At 47.6% G+C, this 16715-nt stretch overlaps 4 protein-coding genes across 4 annotated transcripts; 1 reads left to right on the forward strand and 3 right to left on the reverse strand.

Annotated features, from left to right (window-relative positions):
* Window positions 1-28: 28 nt before the first annotated feature.
* Window positions 29-2083, reverse strand: gatA (4-aminobutyrate transaminase gatA). The gene is made up of 4 exons (XM_025705181.1): window positions 1573-2083; window positions 1469-1504; window positions 231-1393; window positions 29-177 (listed from the first exon to the last, which is right to left on the reverse strand). Exons 1-4 carry the CDS (start codon window positions 1821-1823, stop codon window positions 131-133), a joined length of 1497 nt encoding a protein of 498 aa, XP_025559145.1. The 5' UTR covers window positions 1824-2083; the 3' UTR covers window positions 29-130.
* A 2503-nt stretch (window positions 2084-4586) lies between these two features.
* On the reverse strand, window positions 4587-6504 carry BO88DRAFT_446217 (uncharacterized protein). The gene is made up of 4 exons (XM_025710271.1): window positions 6004-6504; window positions 5646-5950; window positions 5263-5587; window positions 4587-5211 (listed from the first exon to the last, which is right to left on the reverse strand). Exons 1-4 carry the CDS (start codon window positions 6202-6204, stop codon window positions 4771-4773), a joined length of 1272 nt encoding a protein of 423 aa, XP_025559146.1. The 5' UTR covers window positions 6205-6504; the 3' UTR covers window positions 4587-4770.
* Window positions 6505-12673: 6169 nt separating this feature from the next.
* On the forward strand, window positions 12674-14323 carry BO88DRAFT_471086 (aldehyde dehydrogenase family protein; the record flags this gene model as incomplete). Its single annotated transcript, XM_025711692.1, is given in 5 exon segments — window positions 12674-13030; window positions 13080-13134; window positions 13187-13303; window positions 13323-13979; window positions 14040-14323. The coding sequence occupies 5 exon segments, from the start codon at window positions 12674-12676 to the stop codon at window positions 14321-14323; spliced, it is 1470 nt and encodes a 489-aa protein (XP_025559147.1).
* A 1122-nt stretch (window positions 14324-15445) lies between these two features.
* On the reverse strand, window positions 15446-16226 carry BO88DRAFT_407552 (uncharacterized protein). Its single transcript, XM_025707464.1, has one exon. It carries the CDS (start codon window positions 15804-15806, stop codon window positions 15591-15593), a length of 216 nt encoding a protein of 71 aa, XP_025559148.1. The 5' UTR covers window positions 15807-16226; the 3' UTR covers window positions 15446-15590.
* Window positions 16227-16715: the final 489 nt, after the last annotated feature.

Raw genomic sequence — 16715 nt, forward strand, 5'->3', positions numbered from 1 at the left:
CCATAAATCGTAGCGCAAATTGCCTTTGAATAACGGCTAAAGATATCATGAAAAGAAATGACCCCATCCCAAGTTCCGCTAAACGCCATTACTCATAAACTAGAGTTCAATAAATCAATCGTGCAGCTGCTTACAGCTGCTTAATGATCTTCTCAACGCTCTCCAGGAGGATATCAGCTGCAACATGTTAGCATTCCTTCTCTCACATCCCGTATCTAGGGCAGACTTACCATGGTGCTTCTGGAAGACCAGCATGGGCCTCAGGCGGACGGCGCTCTGGCCGCTGCCACCAATGTTGACACCAACGCCCTTGGCCTTGACCAGGAACTCGTCACGCTTGGGCGTGTCCCAGGCAATGAAGGTTCCCTGGCCCTTACCACGCAGGTTCTGCAGGTGCTCGGGGTACTGCTTGGCGAGACGCTCCAGGCCGGAGAAGAGGTAGTCACCGGTGGCAGCAGTGTTCTCCACCAGGTTCAGGCGCTCAATCTCCTCGATGATACCACGGAAGATCAGAGCACGGGCCGGGTCACCCATCCAGGTGTTGAACTGACGGTAAGGCTTGTTGGGGCGCAGGGCCGGGTTACCGTAGTAGTAACCGGCGGTCTGGGCCTTCTTGGAGAAGGTCACCATGTCGGGGGGAGTCTCCAGGTTCCAGTGGTCGTGGGCCCAGAACTTGCCGGTGGCACCCACACCGGTCTGCACCTCATCAACGATGAAGAGGACGTTGTTGCGCTTGGTGATCTCACGCAGGCCACGGAAGAAGGCAGGGGAGGCGTGGTTGTCACCACCCTCCGACTGGATGGGCTCGACGACAACAGCGGCGACGGGGTTGTGCCACTCCTTGATGAGACGCTCAGTCTCCTGCAGGCAGCGCTGCTCTTCCTGAGCGTTTTCCTGAGCGTGCTCCTCCAAGGGGTACTTCAGGGAGGGGAAGGGAGCCTGGGGCCAGTCAAAGGCAGGAATGTCCAGCTTGTGGATGGGCTTGCTGCGGGTTGTAGACAGACTGCCGAACAGACGACCGTGGAAGGCCGACTTAAAGGACATGATGGACAGTTGAGGAGAACCAGGGGACTGGTTCTTCATGGTAGACTCCAGCTCCTCCTCGGTGAACTCGGTCTCAGCGCTACCACGCTCGCGCTGACGGTAGTACATAAAGGCGGCCTTGTAGGCAGTCTCGTTGGCATCCGAGCCGGCCAGGGCGGTAAACACCTGGTTAAGGCCCTTGGGGGCAGCCTTGAGGATACCCGTGTCCAGGATGTCAGCCCAGTCGTGAGAGGGGAAGTTACCCAGAGCCGGTCTGTTGATCAAAGCATTGACCATCTCGGGGGACTCTGCCACCTTGCGGAGATGGGGGTTGTTGTAGCCGACGGGGATGGAGGCAATCTGAGCATAGCTGAGGACGATATATGTTAGAACCATACAATCACATTGTCGCAAGGATCAACATCGGTGAATAGTAGTAGCTTACACATCCAGAAGCACGTTTCCGTCCAGATCGGCGATGCTGTGTCAAAGTTAGCGCTCGTTCGGCGATTTGCCCGCAAGGGATGAGATCAACGCAGGTCAACTTACTAGTTACCGTGGGACTTGTAATAATTAGTGAGCATGTTCAAGCTGCGCACATCGAAGACCTTGTCGAGCTTCTCAGCAGCAGCCTTGTTGTTGGGGCCAGGAATGGCCGTGGCCAGCTTGGGAGCAGAAGGCTCATCGGGGAAATAAGGCTTCTCCGCAGCGCGCATGTGCGGAGTAGTGGTGAGAGTGCGGACGGCCGACAGGCGCGTCGTCGGGCGGAGCCTCAAGCTGGAGCGGAAGATGGCAGCCATTGTGATGAATTAATTGAGAGGAGATGGGTTTGAAAAGGAGGAATAAGTTGAGGGGCCAGGGGTACAGAAATACCCAGCTGGAAAACAGGGATGTGGGGAAGGATACGATGACGATAACGCAATGATGATTGATAAGGAGCTCCTCGGTCGACGCTCAACCAGACAAGCAGCGGACCAGCACCAATTATAGGTTTAACCTGGTGCAATTGAGATGACTTTGAAGTGAGAAGATAAATCACGAGAAAAATGGCAGCGTGAAGGGTTAAATACGGAGCGAGGGGGCAGCTATTGAAGGGAGAGCTCGCGATGGATTGGAAGCTGCCCCGCGCCGTACAGCTGCTTCGGCGTTTTGCACCAATCATCAGCCGTGCTTGCCCCGTGCTCGGCGACTTCTTAACCCATCCGGAGAGCCGCCGTTCAACATGATAATTCCCAATGATAATAGTAATTCCATAATCCAATCATTTAGATGGAGATGTTCTCTATTGAGTCAATCTGCTTGCCTCTTCCGCCGACTGCCGATGACGGTGAGTGGCAATGAGCATAGGAAGTGACTGCCTAATGGGGTGAGATCATATCGGATCATGGATCTGCATCGCTTATCAGTGGCAGGGGTGGCTGATAAGCACTCCATCTCTCGCCGCGAACTCCGATGCATCACCGCCATTCCAGTGATGCCAATTCAGCATTCAGCTAAGGAGAAGCATAATTTGGTTAGGTAAAGTATAGAATACATAAATTGCTCACTTCCTTTGTAGCTGAGAGTAAGTTAGCTACATTGTTTCTGCGATAAACAAGTTCAATTCAATTGAAGGCAGTGCTACTCGAAATATATTTTACTAGTACCACTACTTCCACTACTTACTAGTACTTGGGCTGTACATAGAACTTGCCGGTTGGCATCATGATCCAGATCGATGATCATGATCTAAGTTCAGTTGAAAGACGCTTGAGAGTACTAGCAGTACATGTGTCAGAGGTCGGAAATCAATATGAAATTCGATTAGTCTATTGCTTAACATCTAGCGAAAACCGAAGCAATACAGCATGCGATAATCTAAGTCAAGCATAGTACCAACTCAAAACATAGATATCATAGCCAATTGGACCAAAAGTCCAGGTGTTTGCAAACAATCAAGCCTTCTAGAATCAATACACATCACAATAATCACATGTCAGAGACAGTACTAGCGTCTCCCCTAACTCAAATCGATTAGAACCAGAACATACCCATCCACTAAGTTACAATATACCAGATAAAATCCTGCACCTACTCGAGTGTCAATTTCAGCAACCCAATACATACCCTCTAAAAATTATATGTACTCAATGTCACCCGTCAAAGATACCAGGAACAAAATCAACAAGCCAAAGCAAGCGAACAACACAAGCGACAAAGCTAGATAAATCACCATAATTAAGCTCCCACTACGATAACACCAACACCAACACTAACAAGGATAAGAAAAGAAAAGCAAAAGAGCCAAGACCAGCACACAAGTGAACACAGAACACACACAATCACGATTTCTAATACCAATTCTCGACACTAAATACAACATACCTACCTACAGTACTAAACCCATCATCATCTCTCCGCAACCCTTATTTAAGCCAATTTTTCAACTTCAAAGCCAGCCAAGACATCCTCTCATCCTCTCAACCCCAACACCGACACCAACACCAAAGCTGAAACCGAGGTATAGCACACCATAATATACCCAAGCCCCCAAAGTAAAATTCCAAATCTCAATTACTAACGATCTACTAGATACATATGCACACACGGGCCCCCATGTCCAGCTTTAATCTCCGATGCAAGATTAGCTGAGGAGGTGAGTATCCAATCATATTCATAATAGTAGTAGTCTAGACCAGTTATTAGCGATTAGCGTAGTGTGTACACCATTGTCCGAATGTTCGGACAGGAGTTCAGAGTACTTACTCCCCTGCTGTCGGTAATGGTAGTAAATGGATTGAAGTGAGTTGAGTGCACCAAGTAAAAAAGAAGTGCCCCTCTTCCACCATAATAATTACACTTTTCACACATTTCTTTTTCTTTTCCCCCACGGGACATGACACACGACTAACATCTGAAGAGAATAACTACTACTCCTATACACCCCCAACTTTACCAAGAAAGAAGACAATCATCCTCCACCAAACCACACATCACAATAAACCACACCAACCTAGACTACCCCTCACCAACACCTCCCCCAAAACCATTGTCAGATCTTAATTACACCCTTCCGTACCTGCATTAGGTGCAGCAAGACGGGCCGTAGTTTATTAATATAGTCTAATTTACAGCACGTCAATCTACGGAGTGGCCGATGTCAAAGATAAAATGGCACTTATCAGATGAATAAATCAACAATCAACGCACTGCATCCCTCCGCCGGAGCGGACACACGGACTCTCGTTTCGGTAGACCCGACCTGTGCTGCACTGGGGGATCCCTGCAGGGAGGGGGGGAATTAATACTGTCTGTTAAGTGACTATGATCCATGGATAGAATCGGAAGGGGCAGGAGAAAGAAGCGGGACTGGATGGGGTATTGTATAGGATCGGATCAGGCCATACTGGCATCGGAGTTAGGCGCATGCGAGGCATGGATGAGTGGAGTCATGACCTAAAAGTAATTGCAGTGGAGCCGGAGACCCACTCCGTTTACGGAAGGAATTGGTTGACACTTAATATCGGATGGGCTGAGATACTCGCCAGAGACGGTCGCGTGGTGGTGGTATAATGGTATTGTGTGTGGTATATTCATGTTCGTGATGTGTGTTTGGTATACTATAGGTACATGACTCCAGCCTCAAAAGAGTATACATGGGTAGTAAGTTATACATGTTCATAACTCAATTCATAACCAGATGACACCCCCTTGTTGCATTAAGGGGAATGGAAGAATAGAAAAGGAGAATATAGAGAGCGTGACACCCTAGACCGGGTCCCTGTTTTCGTAAAATGTGTGTTGCTCCTTGGAGTCACGGGTGAGTGAGGTGGAGGAGACGTCGCTTCCAGGCGACGTATATACCACTCCATTATTCTTCAGATCGACGTGGTGCGTCGGGGTTGCAACGCGTGTGTGATTCGACATGACCTGAGAGTTGTTGCTATGGCTGGGTCGCCGATTCTCGGTCCATGTCTCCATCTCAACAGTGCGCAAGACCTCCATACGATCCACCGTGGTATCGCCTTGGTAACCATACTGGCGATCTTCTATCATTTTGGAAGCGCGGGACTGCTTGGATGGTCCAGTGGAAGACCATCCCTTCAACTCCCGGTTGCCGAATGAGGATCCGTAGCCACGGGCGGACGGGAGAAGGTGGGGCAAGACAAATCCGATAAGAGGTCTCAATGCAGGTGCAGAAGCACAGATCTAATACGGAGTTAGCCGTGATACGCGCGCATTTTGAGAGGGTGATCATACCAGTGCCAAGTTGATTTCTACCGATCCGGCGACCAGAATAGGCCATCCCATCCAGGTAGTGTCATAGGAGGCCATCATACTCTTCCAGACATATACGGTGCGCACCGTACCCGCCACGTTAACAAAGATACCCAGACCAAAGATCGAGATCACGGCCATCCGTTGCCGGGCAGGCAGCTTCAGGTTCCAGATCAATGGCATCGGGACCAGAGTGCAGAGAAAATCGGTGAAGATGTTGACAACGCTTGCAGAGAATACTGCTGCGCCATAATTGACGCAATGATGAGGATACATTGGCTCCAAGTCCCAGAAAGCATGGATAGGCCTGATTGATGACGAGGTAAGTCAATGCAATGTAGTATGTTGAGGAACAGGAGACTCACGAGCACTGAAAGATGCTGACCAGCAAAAAGACAATGCAGCACAAGGCCACAAAGATGAAGGAGACGATCACGACAATGTTGTAAATTCGGTACAGTCCCTTGCTCCCCGTTCCGATGAGGCGCTTGCAGAACCACAGAACCGAAAGCTTGGTGATTGAACAGGAGAGGGAAAATGTAATCTGAAATCCGAGGTTGTATTTGGTAACGACAGGTAGCCAGGACAAGGGCACATCCCATACATGTCGGTTCGCACCCCAGCGCTCAGTCGCCAGAGATGTACACGCACACATGCCCACTGCAATAGCCTAAAGATTGTTAGAAAGACCGGTAATCCAGCATATATGGATTGTGGACGTACAAAAGCGATGACAATGAAAAAGTCATCGAGACCAGGTGTGCACGTTATCTTGAAGCGCGCGTAAAGACGGAGAACAGTCACGATGAATGCAATGGAAAGAAGGACGATATTCACGATATTCACGGCCGGCCCGCGAGTCACCGGGTCGACGTAGTTAGGTGTAGGCCATGTGGCTAGAACCTCGGCCGGGGGAAGTTGCATGTTGGCGATTTAGCCTGGTAGGAGCGAGGGTGATAAGGTGTAATATGTTGAAAGTTCGTGGCACTGTTGTATGTTGCCGTATTGTGGTCGCAAATGTCGAAAGTGGTCAATCATCAGCAACCCCCAGTCGAGCAGTCGAGAGTCGCATTGGCCATCGTCACAGTCAAGATCAGTCTGAAGTGTTGTCAAAAGCGAAGGTTGTCAGCCGTGGCCGACTGATTATACACGAGGGCTAGTGTTGTTGACAGCACGAGTGAGGAGGGGAACTAGAGAGATGATATACCACGATGGCGAGTATCCACCCCTGGCCTAGACAAGTTGCGACATAAATGGTCCCTTCGCTAACCATGGACTAGGGAGTTTATTTCTGTGTGTCATTTTGAGTTTAATGGAATTGTTCAATTTCAGATCCAATATCCCGGCCAAGCGGGAAGTCAACTCCTCCAATGAGACTGGAAGTGGACCTCCACCGCAGGTCATTTTATCCAACCGATGGCAAGCAGGAGTCGCAGAACCGAGAATTACCGGGGTACCAAGCCAGCACAGGACAATGATAGGCAGATCCATCGACCCGTCGTTCACGGTCTTCTCCACATGCCAGGGGGGCGATCTGAGCATTTTGAGCCATTTGAATGGGCTTGTTGGCGGAAATGTCAATTGGGATTAGGGATCTAAATTGGACCCGGACCAGAAAGTCAAACCAGTTAGCTCGTCTGAAATTTGCGGGCAGGGAGGGACTCCTGGTTCAGCAGTCACTCCATTCGGGGCAAAGGATATGCAAAGTTAGGTTCTGACTTTAGGGAGGAAAGATGAGGTGGTATCCCGGTAATGGGGGGAAGAAGACTCCAGCCGAGGCCACTGACAAGCCCATGGAGAGAAATCTGGTCCTTCAGACAGCGGACGTGAGAGAAAATCAATTGGAGCAAAGGATGCGAGATCCACAATCTAATTACAGGGATGGCAAGGTTAGCGTCGAGCTTCGAAGGGAGGCCCATTGAGCTGGGCTGATGGGCACGAGCGGAGAGAGTAAGAAAGAGTAAGAAAGAGTCAGTCAGGCTGAATGAGGAAAGACCACGACCAGCAGCGGCGACCCCACCGGAATCCCACTTACTTGCGGCACACCAGTCCCTTCTGGTGCTTAGTTCAAACGAACTAAAGAAAACAATGCTACTCCCAGCAAAGAACTGGCGCGAGAGCCTTTCCGTTTTCGGATGAGCGCCAGATTGCCCCGCACGCATTTTCCCTTCCACAATATTCACAGAAAGTCTTCCCCTCACATTCGACCCGGATGGCTGAACCATCATTGGAAATCCCCTCAGCAAGCATTGAATTGCCGGGGTGGCTTGTTGTGCACCCTGAATTTTCTTGGGGGTACAGCCCTACGAGCACTCTTTACTATGGCGATATTAGCCCCGATCACGATATACTGTATGCACCCCTTGCATGTGCATCACCACCATCACCATGTTGGAGATGTCCTGCATGACATGGGGAAGGGCTGCACTGTGCATGGCCCACGAGTCATAGGCGGGCCCAATTGGGTAATGATGCGAGATACGGTGGGAATTCGATGAAAGAAAATAAAAACAATTTTTATTCACACCCAGAAAATTCTGTGAAATTTTTAAAGATAGATCACACTGTTCAACCTCCAGACTCCAAACCACTATTGTCTCCCATGTCCCCATATCGGTGTCTGCTCTGTGCGTGCAAGTGGGCTGCAACAGCCCGAGTTGGTATCTGCACGGTCCTGGCTACTCCTGAATCGACCATTGTGCGATGATCATCCAAGTTCCTTGGTGATTGATGTCATCACTCTGAAGTCTTCATCGATCCAGCCTATATCGGCCAATACTGCTCGGATTGCCGCTGCGCTCCTCGGAGAACAGCTGATCGGAACTCTAACCGGCAACTGTTCGGGCAAACAATCAACTGCTGACTTTCACTTTCAACATATCTTCGTCCATATTCAACTGCTAAATAGCGAATAGCCTATTTCATCCTCTCCCTTTTCACCCCTTGCCCAAGTCAGTGAGACTAACTTTGCTTGAATTCTTGAATTAAGTAATCGATCAGAGAAGGATTGACGGCGACCAATAGTCCGTGATAATCTCCCAGCTGATGGTACCTCGCCAAAGTAGCTTTTCCTGGGTGATCTTCCCGTAACGGGACCAGAATTCCAGAAAGCTCAACACCAGGGCGAGTTGGTGGTGATGATCCTTACCAGCCATGGGTAGTCCTCAAGAGCCCCCGTTCGTGATGGAGTCAATACTTTTGTCATCACGTTCCAGAGCGGACCCGGTTTTCCGGAAACTGGTAGGATCGACGGAATTCCTTGGGCACGAATCTAGGCAACACTGGGTGTCCCTATCCATGGTTCAACCTCGATATCTCGGGAATAACTCGCAGGAAGCAACTAACTTCAATATCCATGAACATCTTTCATTAATTTTCCCTCTGTCCCAGACTTTTCTTCTAGACCCTTGTCTAACCCGCGGATATGCTTCTATGCATTCTCTTGCCCACGTTCTGTCGGTCGCCGTTTGGGCGGCATTTAAGGTGGTTCCCAGCCCCATAAAAAGGACTAGCTGCAAACTTTAACGCGAATGGTGCCGGCTGTCCAGCGTTGATCGCCGCCGGGCTCGAATGTCTGGTTTAACCTGAAGATCCTTGCGGCCGCCTGAGTGTAGTTGGAAATCAAATTGTGCGCATCGTGGCTCGCTTTGACCATACATTTCGGGGAACAGAACTGATAGCTGCTTTACGTCTGTCAGGCTGCTTCCTCATGACTCCTGAGTTGAAAGATGGGGTCCGCGCATCTATCCCCAGGTTCGAAAATGAGTCTTGCGGGCTTACTTCGCCAGCGCGACACAGCTACTGACATGATTCAGATACTCAGATGGCCCACTATTCATGAAGCACCCTACATGTTTCAGCTGCAAACCTACACAGTAGACTCACTGCTAAACATATCACAGAGACTGTAAATTAATCCCAAACCCCTTCGAAACCTAGCACCTTGCCATGAACGAGATGAGACGGGACGAAACAACAGAACTGTTGACTTGGCTGCTTCGGACAAGCTTTTCCAACATGATGGAGGCAAAGCTCGGAGATCAAGATATTGTTACAGATCCATCCGGGCGTCTTCCGCGACCGACCAAACATCCGGCAATCTGCAATCTGCAATCTGCAATATCCTTCCCAGTAATCTACTTTGGATTTCTAAGTTCCTCCTTCCATCCGAGAGCAACACCCTTCGATCCTGGTATTCTTCTCTATACAAACTTCAACAAAACTCTCTTAGACACCAAATATCAGCCTTTACAGTCGACTCTCGCCACATTGAACCTACTCTTAACACTGACAGCCTTGTCAGTAGATCCCGATATTCCGAACGAGGGGTAGATTATGTACTCTTGCCTATTTCGGTTCTTGAAGGAGCGGTTCTCAAAATTGGGTCGGATCCTCAACGGCATCCCGTTTTCGGACCCGAACCTTATCGGGACAATGGGGGACATACAGCCTGTGCCCTGCCAAGATGTCAAGACCCTGTTTATTTTACCAAGGAGCGCCGTCGTATATAGTGTCTGACACTACAAACGCTTACTTCTTCTAGATAATGTATGCTTGCTATTCGAACTCTGCCTATGGCCACATGTGGCCGGTTTGATATCGATCGACGGAGACTATTCACTGTGCCAATTCGTGGCAGGCTGATGTGCGGATCTGGTGTGACGTGGCTTGCTGGGTTGTAGGGTAAAAGCAGAGCTATTGATCGTGGTGCCGTGGTTTTTACTCTGGTCATATGATCGTCATCTAGCTCCTTGGTTATACACTTATTCCCTTTAGCCTGCTATCATGGTCACTGCAATCTCTGCGCTGACCCATGAACATGAAATACTCTCAGCAGCAAGCAAGAAGTCATGATTCATTGATCAACAAGCACTGACTCCCAGATAGATAGCCTCCCCAAACTCACCTACTACCTCATAATCATATCTCCACCAGATCTTTTCAAACGCCCTCTAACTTCCTTGGTTTCTATCCCCAACCATCTCCTCTCCACAAACGGAAAATGTAGCCACCCACGAAACAGCCCCTCATCCTGCGATCTTCAACAGCAGTTACAACGCACCCACACAGACCAGCACAAAGCTCCATATAGGCTGAAACACACCAATAAAGCATGTGATATTACAGAACTGCCGAGCTGGAGCTGGAGCTGGAGCTCGAGCTCGAGCTCGAGCTGTCGATCCCAAGCTAGGAGACATTTTCCTGAGTCCTGAGCTTGAGATTTGGGCTAGGATTTATGTGGAGTTGGATCGACATATCAGCTCAGCTCAGCTCTGTCTCAGCTGGGAGAGTCACTGTCGGAGATGCTTGTGGGTTTGTAGCTTAGCTTCGGCATTGAGGTATCTCTTTGGGTATAAGGTGGGACATTATAGCTCTTGGTATGACGGATGTTTGCCGAGGGAGTGGGAATGGGTCTTTTTACGGAGTACCTTTCTTGCCTTTGTTTTGGGTGGAATGTTGTCTGCCTGGAGGACTAAGGACTGGATGGGTTTCGGTTGTGGGATTGTGGCTTACCATTTTATTTGAGGGCTACTGCTGTTATAGTAGTTCGGTATTGTCCCGATTAGCCTAAATTTCTTGGATAATACTATTAAACCCTCTGATGAGTCACTTCGTAGCATTGTCAAACCATTTTTGATATTCCTTTTATCTTCTTCTCGGTGTATTTTCCATTCTCTGTAGTAGCTGAGCTTTTAATTAATCTAATACGCAATCTCTAATTGCACCTCAAAAAACGAAGCTAGTAGCACCCACGCCACATCACACGCAGTGATATTAGCAGCAGTTTCCACACACTAACATGGTATGATGAATGAAGTCTCGACAATTTTGCACAACTCAGCCTACATATAATCTCTACTAGATTATTTCATAGATGAATGACGTTTACGAATTGTGTATAACTCCACTCGACTAAGTAATTCAGCCATGGAGTAAACTCCAGAGGGTATGCAGTTACGCCATAGGTCAATGGCTATATTGTATCTTGCAAGTGATGGCTATAGCTACATAATGTTACGGAAGACTGGGTACTTTCAACATTTGCTAAGTTCAGTTGAGTTAGCGGGTTAGTCAGATGGCTTTGTGGCTATCGCTCAGATGTAGCCATCAAAGTCTTTACTTTTGTTTTTCTAGATTATTTGTGTTCTGATTACTGGTTAGTAATAACATATAAGCCCGATTGTAACCAGCATGTGGAATCCGAGTGTCTATATCTTATTTCATGGTAGCCAAGGTGCTTAATTATACTACCTTATCTACCCACCCCTACTGAATACATTTACTGTAGATTCAGAGCCTTGAAATCTGACTGTAGCTCATGATACACCTCAGCTTGGTACCCACAGTATTTGCCGATTAATTGATAATATCCGAGTGGCTACGTTAATTCCTTTAAATCGTTAGTCTCAAATCCATGTCGTTATAAGTCTCGCGACATAGGCTACGCCAGGTGGCCGGATGGTTGGGTGGTTACATTCTGGCTGATACTGAAGGAACCTCTTGTAATACATCTTTCTATGATCATAAATGAGTATATCATGGCTTTGAATCTCGCAGTCAGTAACATTGGCGGGGATTATGTTGAATAATAAATCTTCTCTATATATATTCTTGCCAGAAGATACTACTAGTACCATAGTAGAATATATTTAGGGAAGTTCGGCAGGAGAATATAGTACTTCTTACTCATGATACCTCATACTGTCTTTATAGTGAGTGTATAAGAAATCTCTATTAGGTTTCTTCGCATTCCATATCATACACCGTTCTATATATACTTTTAAAAGGGTAGGAAGTCTCTGGTTTTCTAACCTGAAAAAGATGAATGATTTTCATTAGAAATCTGTTATCTGTATGATGATGCACTGCCTGTATCTGAATGATAGAAAGAGATATATATAAGACTGCCAATCTAGTTATAAAGCTAGGTAGTTAGTAGCAGTCTGGCATGGTTAGCAATGATCGAAATAGATATAAAAAGAGCTACACCCATAGGATTTGCTAAGCTAGCTTGGTGAGGATGAACCTTCGGTGGATCCGGATATACGGAATTACCGATTCACGAGATTCCATAGGCTCACTCACCAGTCAATTGCTCCAGTGGGCGATCAGCAACAAAATTGCTCTATTCTACCTCGACATTGATACATCGATGTGACCGGGGTATCTTGGCATCCAGATGAAAGAGAAAATGCGGTGACTAAGCCGGCTGTTAAGACAGATGCAATCCCGAACACATCATGACATCCCTTACTGACAATGGAATTGACCTCGGCTTAAAGAATTGCATATTACGTGTGGTGCTAGAAGGGCGAGTAGCGGCAGTCAATTAAGCTGTCGGATTCAGTGGCTCAAAATATTTCTGCTTTTCAGTCCAACAGCCTCTCTCATCATGGTTCGACCACTATTCTCTCCCGCGCAGCGTAGCATAGCTAAGAAACGACTATGTTCGTCTGCAAGAGCACGATATCTTTTCAGCACTTTCTCAAATGTCATTGATGGCAAAACCAGAGACTCTTCACGAGTACACCAGAGCATCAATCCATCCAATTGCCAGAAACTTTGGAATGTTCCCATTGCATCGAGGGATGATCTCCAAGATGCTATCACCTCTGCGCAGAAGGCGTTTACCTCCTGGTCAGCCGTATCAGGGTCCGATCGTCAAGCTGCCATTGCTCAATTAAGAGATTCTCTTCTGTCGAGTAAAGAAGATATGGCTGAGTTGCTTATGAAAGAAGCAGGCAAACCAGTAAGATTAGCTCCTCGAGACAGTAGGTCGTGCTCACACCCTATACCAGAGAATGCAAGCAACCCTCGAAGTTGATCACGCATGTGGCTTTCTGGATTACTTCGGTACGTTGAACCCTTACGCCTACATAGACCACTGGTTAATCGTCCTTCATAGCAAATGTCAAACTTCCATCCGAAGAGGTTATTCATGAAGACGCCTCCCTCAAGCTAACACTGAATTACCTACCCCTCGGAGTCATCGGGGCTATTGTCCCCTGGAACTTATCCATTAGTTCTTGCCATGGCCAAAGTTGCCGCAGCCCTCGCCGCAGGCAATACCGTGATTGTCAAACCATCCCCTTACACCCCCTACAGTATCCTCAAGGTAGCCGAACTAGCCATTTCGATCCTACCCCAAGGTGTATTCCAAGCCATTAACGGTGATGAGACGACCGGGCCAGAAATGACCTTGCACCCAGACATCAATAAAATCAGTTTCACCGGATCAACCAGAGCAGGCAAGCACATCCTGGCCGCAACAAGCAACACCTTGAAAGAATGCACTCTTGAACTGGGCGGTAACGACCCGGCTATCATCTTCCCAGATGTAGACATCGAAGCCGTAGCCCAGCAAGTCGCCTTAGGTGCTTTCTTCAACAGTGGACAGTTCTGCCTCGGCAGCAAGCGTCTCTATGTTCATGAGGCAATCTACAACGAGTTCCGAGATGCCTTGGTCGATGTCGTGAAGACATGGAAAGTGGGGCCCGTCGACGAGGATGTCATGCTAGGACCCGTTCAAAATGAAATGCAATTCAATGTCGTCAATGACATATTCAAAGACTGCAAAGCAAACGGATACAATTTTGCTTTAGAGGGCGGCCCCAGCACCGGCCCAGGGTATATCTTCCATCCTACCATCGTGGACAGACCACCTGATGGATCAAAAATCGTCACGGAAGAACCTTTCGGTACGTAAGCCCACTCCTTGCAAGACAATCATCAATAATAACCCTCTTGGGTTCACGTAGGTCCTATCGTGCCTCTCCTCTCATGGAGTAACGAATCAGAGCTCATCTCAAGAGTCAACGACACCAAGACTGGACTTGGATGCTCAATCTGGGCCAAGGATGTGGAAGCAAGCAAGAGGCTTGCGCCAAAGATTCAATCTGGAACTGTCTGGCTGAATAGCTTTGCGAAACCTCATCCTCAGGGTTACTTGGCCGGTCGCAAGGAAAGTGGAATTGGAGGCGAGTGGGGAATGAAGGGGTTGAAGTCGTATTGCGCGACTCAGACAATACATTACTACAAATAATGATTTAGATACGCATGACCCAATATGAGTAGGCTGCAAATCCGCCATTGTATTATATTTTCTTCGTTATATGTGACCATTGATACTTATCCGATGAATGTAGTGGGTGTCGCTAATAACCTTAATTTATTAGTATGTTGGTTGCCAATAGTTTGTAGGTAAGTTGCTGTCAAGAACATTAGTGAAGATTATATACAAGAGACTACTACTATACTACTAAGAACTCACAATGATTTGGTCTGTTATAATAATACAACTTCAGTTCAATGAAGTCTCCATATATATAAAAATCCTAGAATAATTCCCCAGAGCAACAAGGTAACAGTGGAAGCGAAGGGAAATCCTGCTCTTAAAGAGTCCGCCTGATTATGTTATGATGGTAGCTATCGGTTGTGAAAGAAGATCTTTTCAGTAAATACCAATTTTCCTGTATTAGTATTATTGTGGTAGTAATCCAAAACATACATCATCAATATTTTTCGTACATTCTATGCCAATCCGCTCCCCATTTACTTGAACATAGTAGTGACTTCGGACATTGTATATCCCGTCTAGACATTTAAAAAGTACATGGTAATCTATTCCTCATACAAATTGGCCAGGCGAACTACAACTATTATGAGCCGAACAAATTAAATACGAAATAACCACGATAGAGCCCTCAATCCGAATACTAAATCCACAGAATCTCTTCAACACGCCACACTACAACATTTTGTGCAAGCACAGCCCCGTTAACGGCTCTGTGAATTTCCACCGAGTAGATACTAGAGAGATGTCACGACGGAAGAACCGAAGAAATTCGATTTCCCGACTAACTAATGCTCCCCACCTCCCTTCCGCTCGGTACCAAAAATAGATACGGTTGTTAGATGTAGATGTAGAATTTTAGCCCGATGTAGTTTTTTTGGAAAGAAAGATGAAGTGGTGCTATCTATAGATTTTACTGTTGGAGTCCGGACTGGTCATGGAGTAAACATAGCTAGTCCAGTTGTGAGAGAGTCTTGGTAGAGTGGTGGCGAGGGCGTGGATGTGGTTGTGTTTGTTGATATTTTTTTAATTTCAATATGAAGTTATCATACTACGTGGTATTGTGTTGGAAGAATAAGATAAATATGAGATGCGTTTGTTTCGGGGCAATTCGTTGTTGACAAAATGTAAATAGTCAGCGGATTTTAATCGAGGCACAGGTCATCATTGTGCTTTGGTCTTCACGCTTAGTCCTGATCAATTGACTGAGCGGGCAAATGATGAAACATTGAAGAAGCTAGCTGCAGGAATAGTCACTGTCAGAGTGTGACACGGCACTTTCACCTCCGCTGTTATCAATCATTACGATCATGGATAGGTTCAACAGATTCGGGTAGCGCTCCTGCAAGACGGTAACGGAACTCGAATACGAGCAGTCAAGACTTGCTAATGTCGGTGTCATTTGTCTAGGCTCGGGGAAAGTTGGCTTGGCAAGTAGCCTCGGCTGTGGCATTACAAGTTGTGCAAACCATCGACCTGACCCCTTTTGATCGGACCCTGAAGCGTTCATGGTTAATGTTCGGGAAAATACACCCCCTGAAATAGCACATGAATAGCACCCGATGAGTCAGTAGCGTGTAGTTGATAGATTGACTGATTATCGAAAATTCTTCGATCTTCGATCTGTGAGGCGATGCGGTGTCTCCGCGCGGAAGGCGACAGGGGTATCGGGTTAATTGCACGGAATACGCCGTTCCTGCAGCGAGGCATACACTGGAGTAAGACTCGGATAGCGATCCTGCCGCAGACGGTGCCGCCTTGATTATCCCCGAGGGGAGTGGAAGTCTGATCCAGATGAATCCATCGGATCTTCTTGAGTGAGAAATAATGACCTATCTCCAGAGACGACCATGGCGGACTCAAAGACCTTTCATATCTCCCGAAAGTCCAGGGTGGAAATTGATTCTTTGACTGGGTTCGCTTTTGTTTCAGCAGCGAAGCCCAGACGGAGAGAAATCGACTCGTGCGGTGCCACGAAGGCCTGGCCGCGAGAAGAAGACGAATAAGACCAGCGGATTAACTGGGGCGGAAGCAGCCGTCTGACGTTTTGGCCCGCGTGGCGCGGCCAAACTGCTGAAACAGGGGGTCTGGACCGCATCCATTATTGGCCAGATGCTCCCAATGGGCGGATCGCCAAGCGTTCCTGGCAGTTGACTCTCGCTATTGGCTCTACCCGGGGTCGCTGTATCGTGTACATCCTGATTCTGCAGCGGGGACACCCAAAAAGAAGAAAAAATAGCAGCAGTCATACGCAGCACCAGTGGCTGTACAGGTACCAGTACACGCAGCATACCATACTGCCATACGATTTAGAGTGTATGAACAGTGTATGTCAGTTACACAATGGCAGCAGCACTCTGAA

Source organism: Aspergillus vadensis, assembly GCF_003184925.1.
Source record: "Aspergillus vadensis CBS 113365 unplaced genomic scaffold BO88scaffold_25, whole genome shotgun sequence".
Classification (NCBI taxonomy): Eukaryota; Fungi; Ascomycota; class Eurotiomycetes; order Eurotiales; family Aspergillaceae; genus Aspergillus; species Aspergillus vadensis.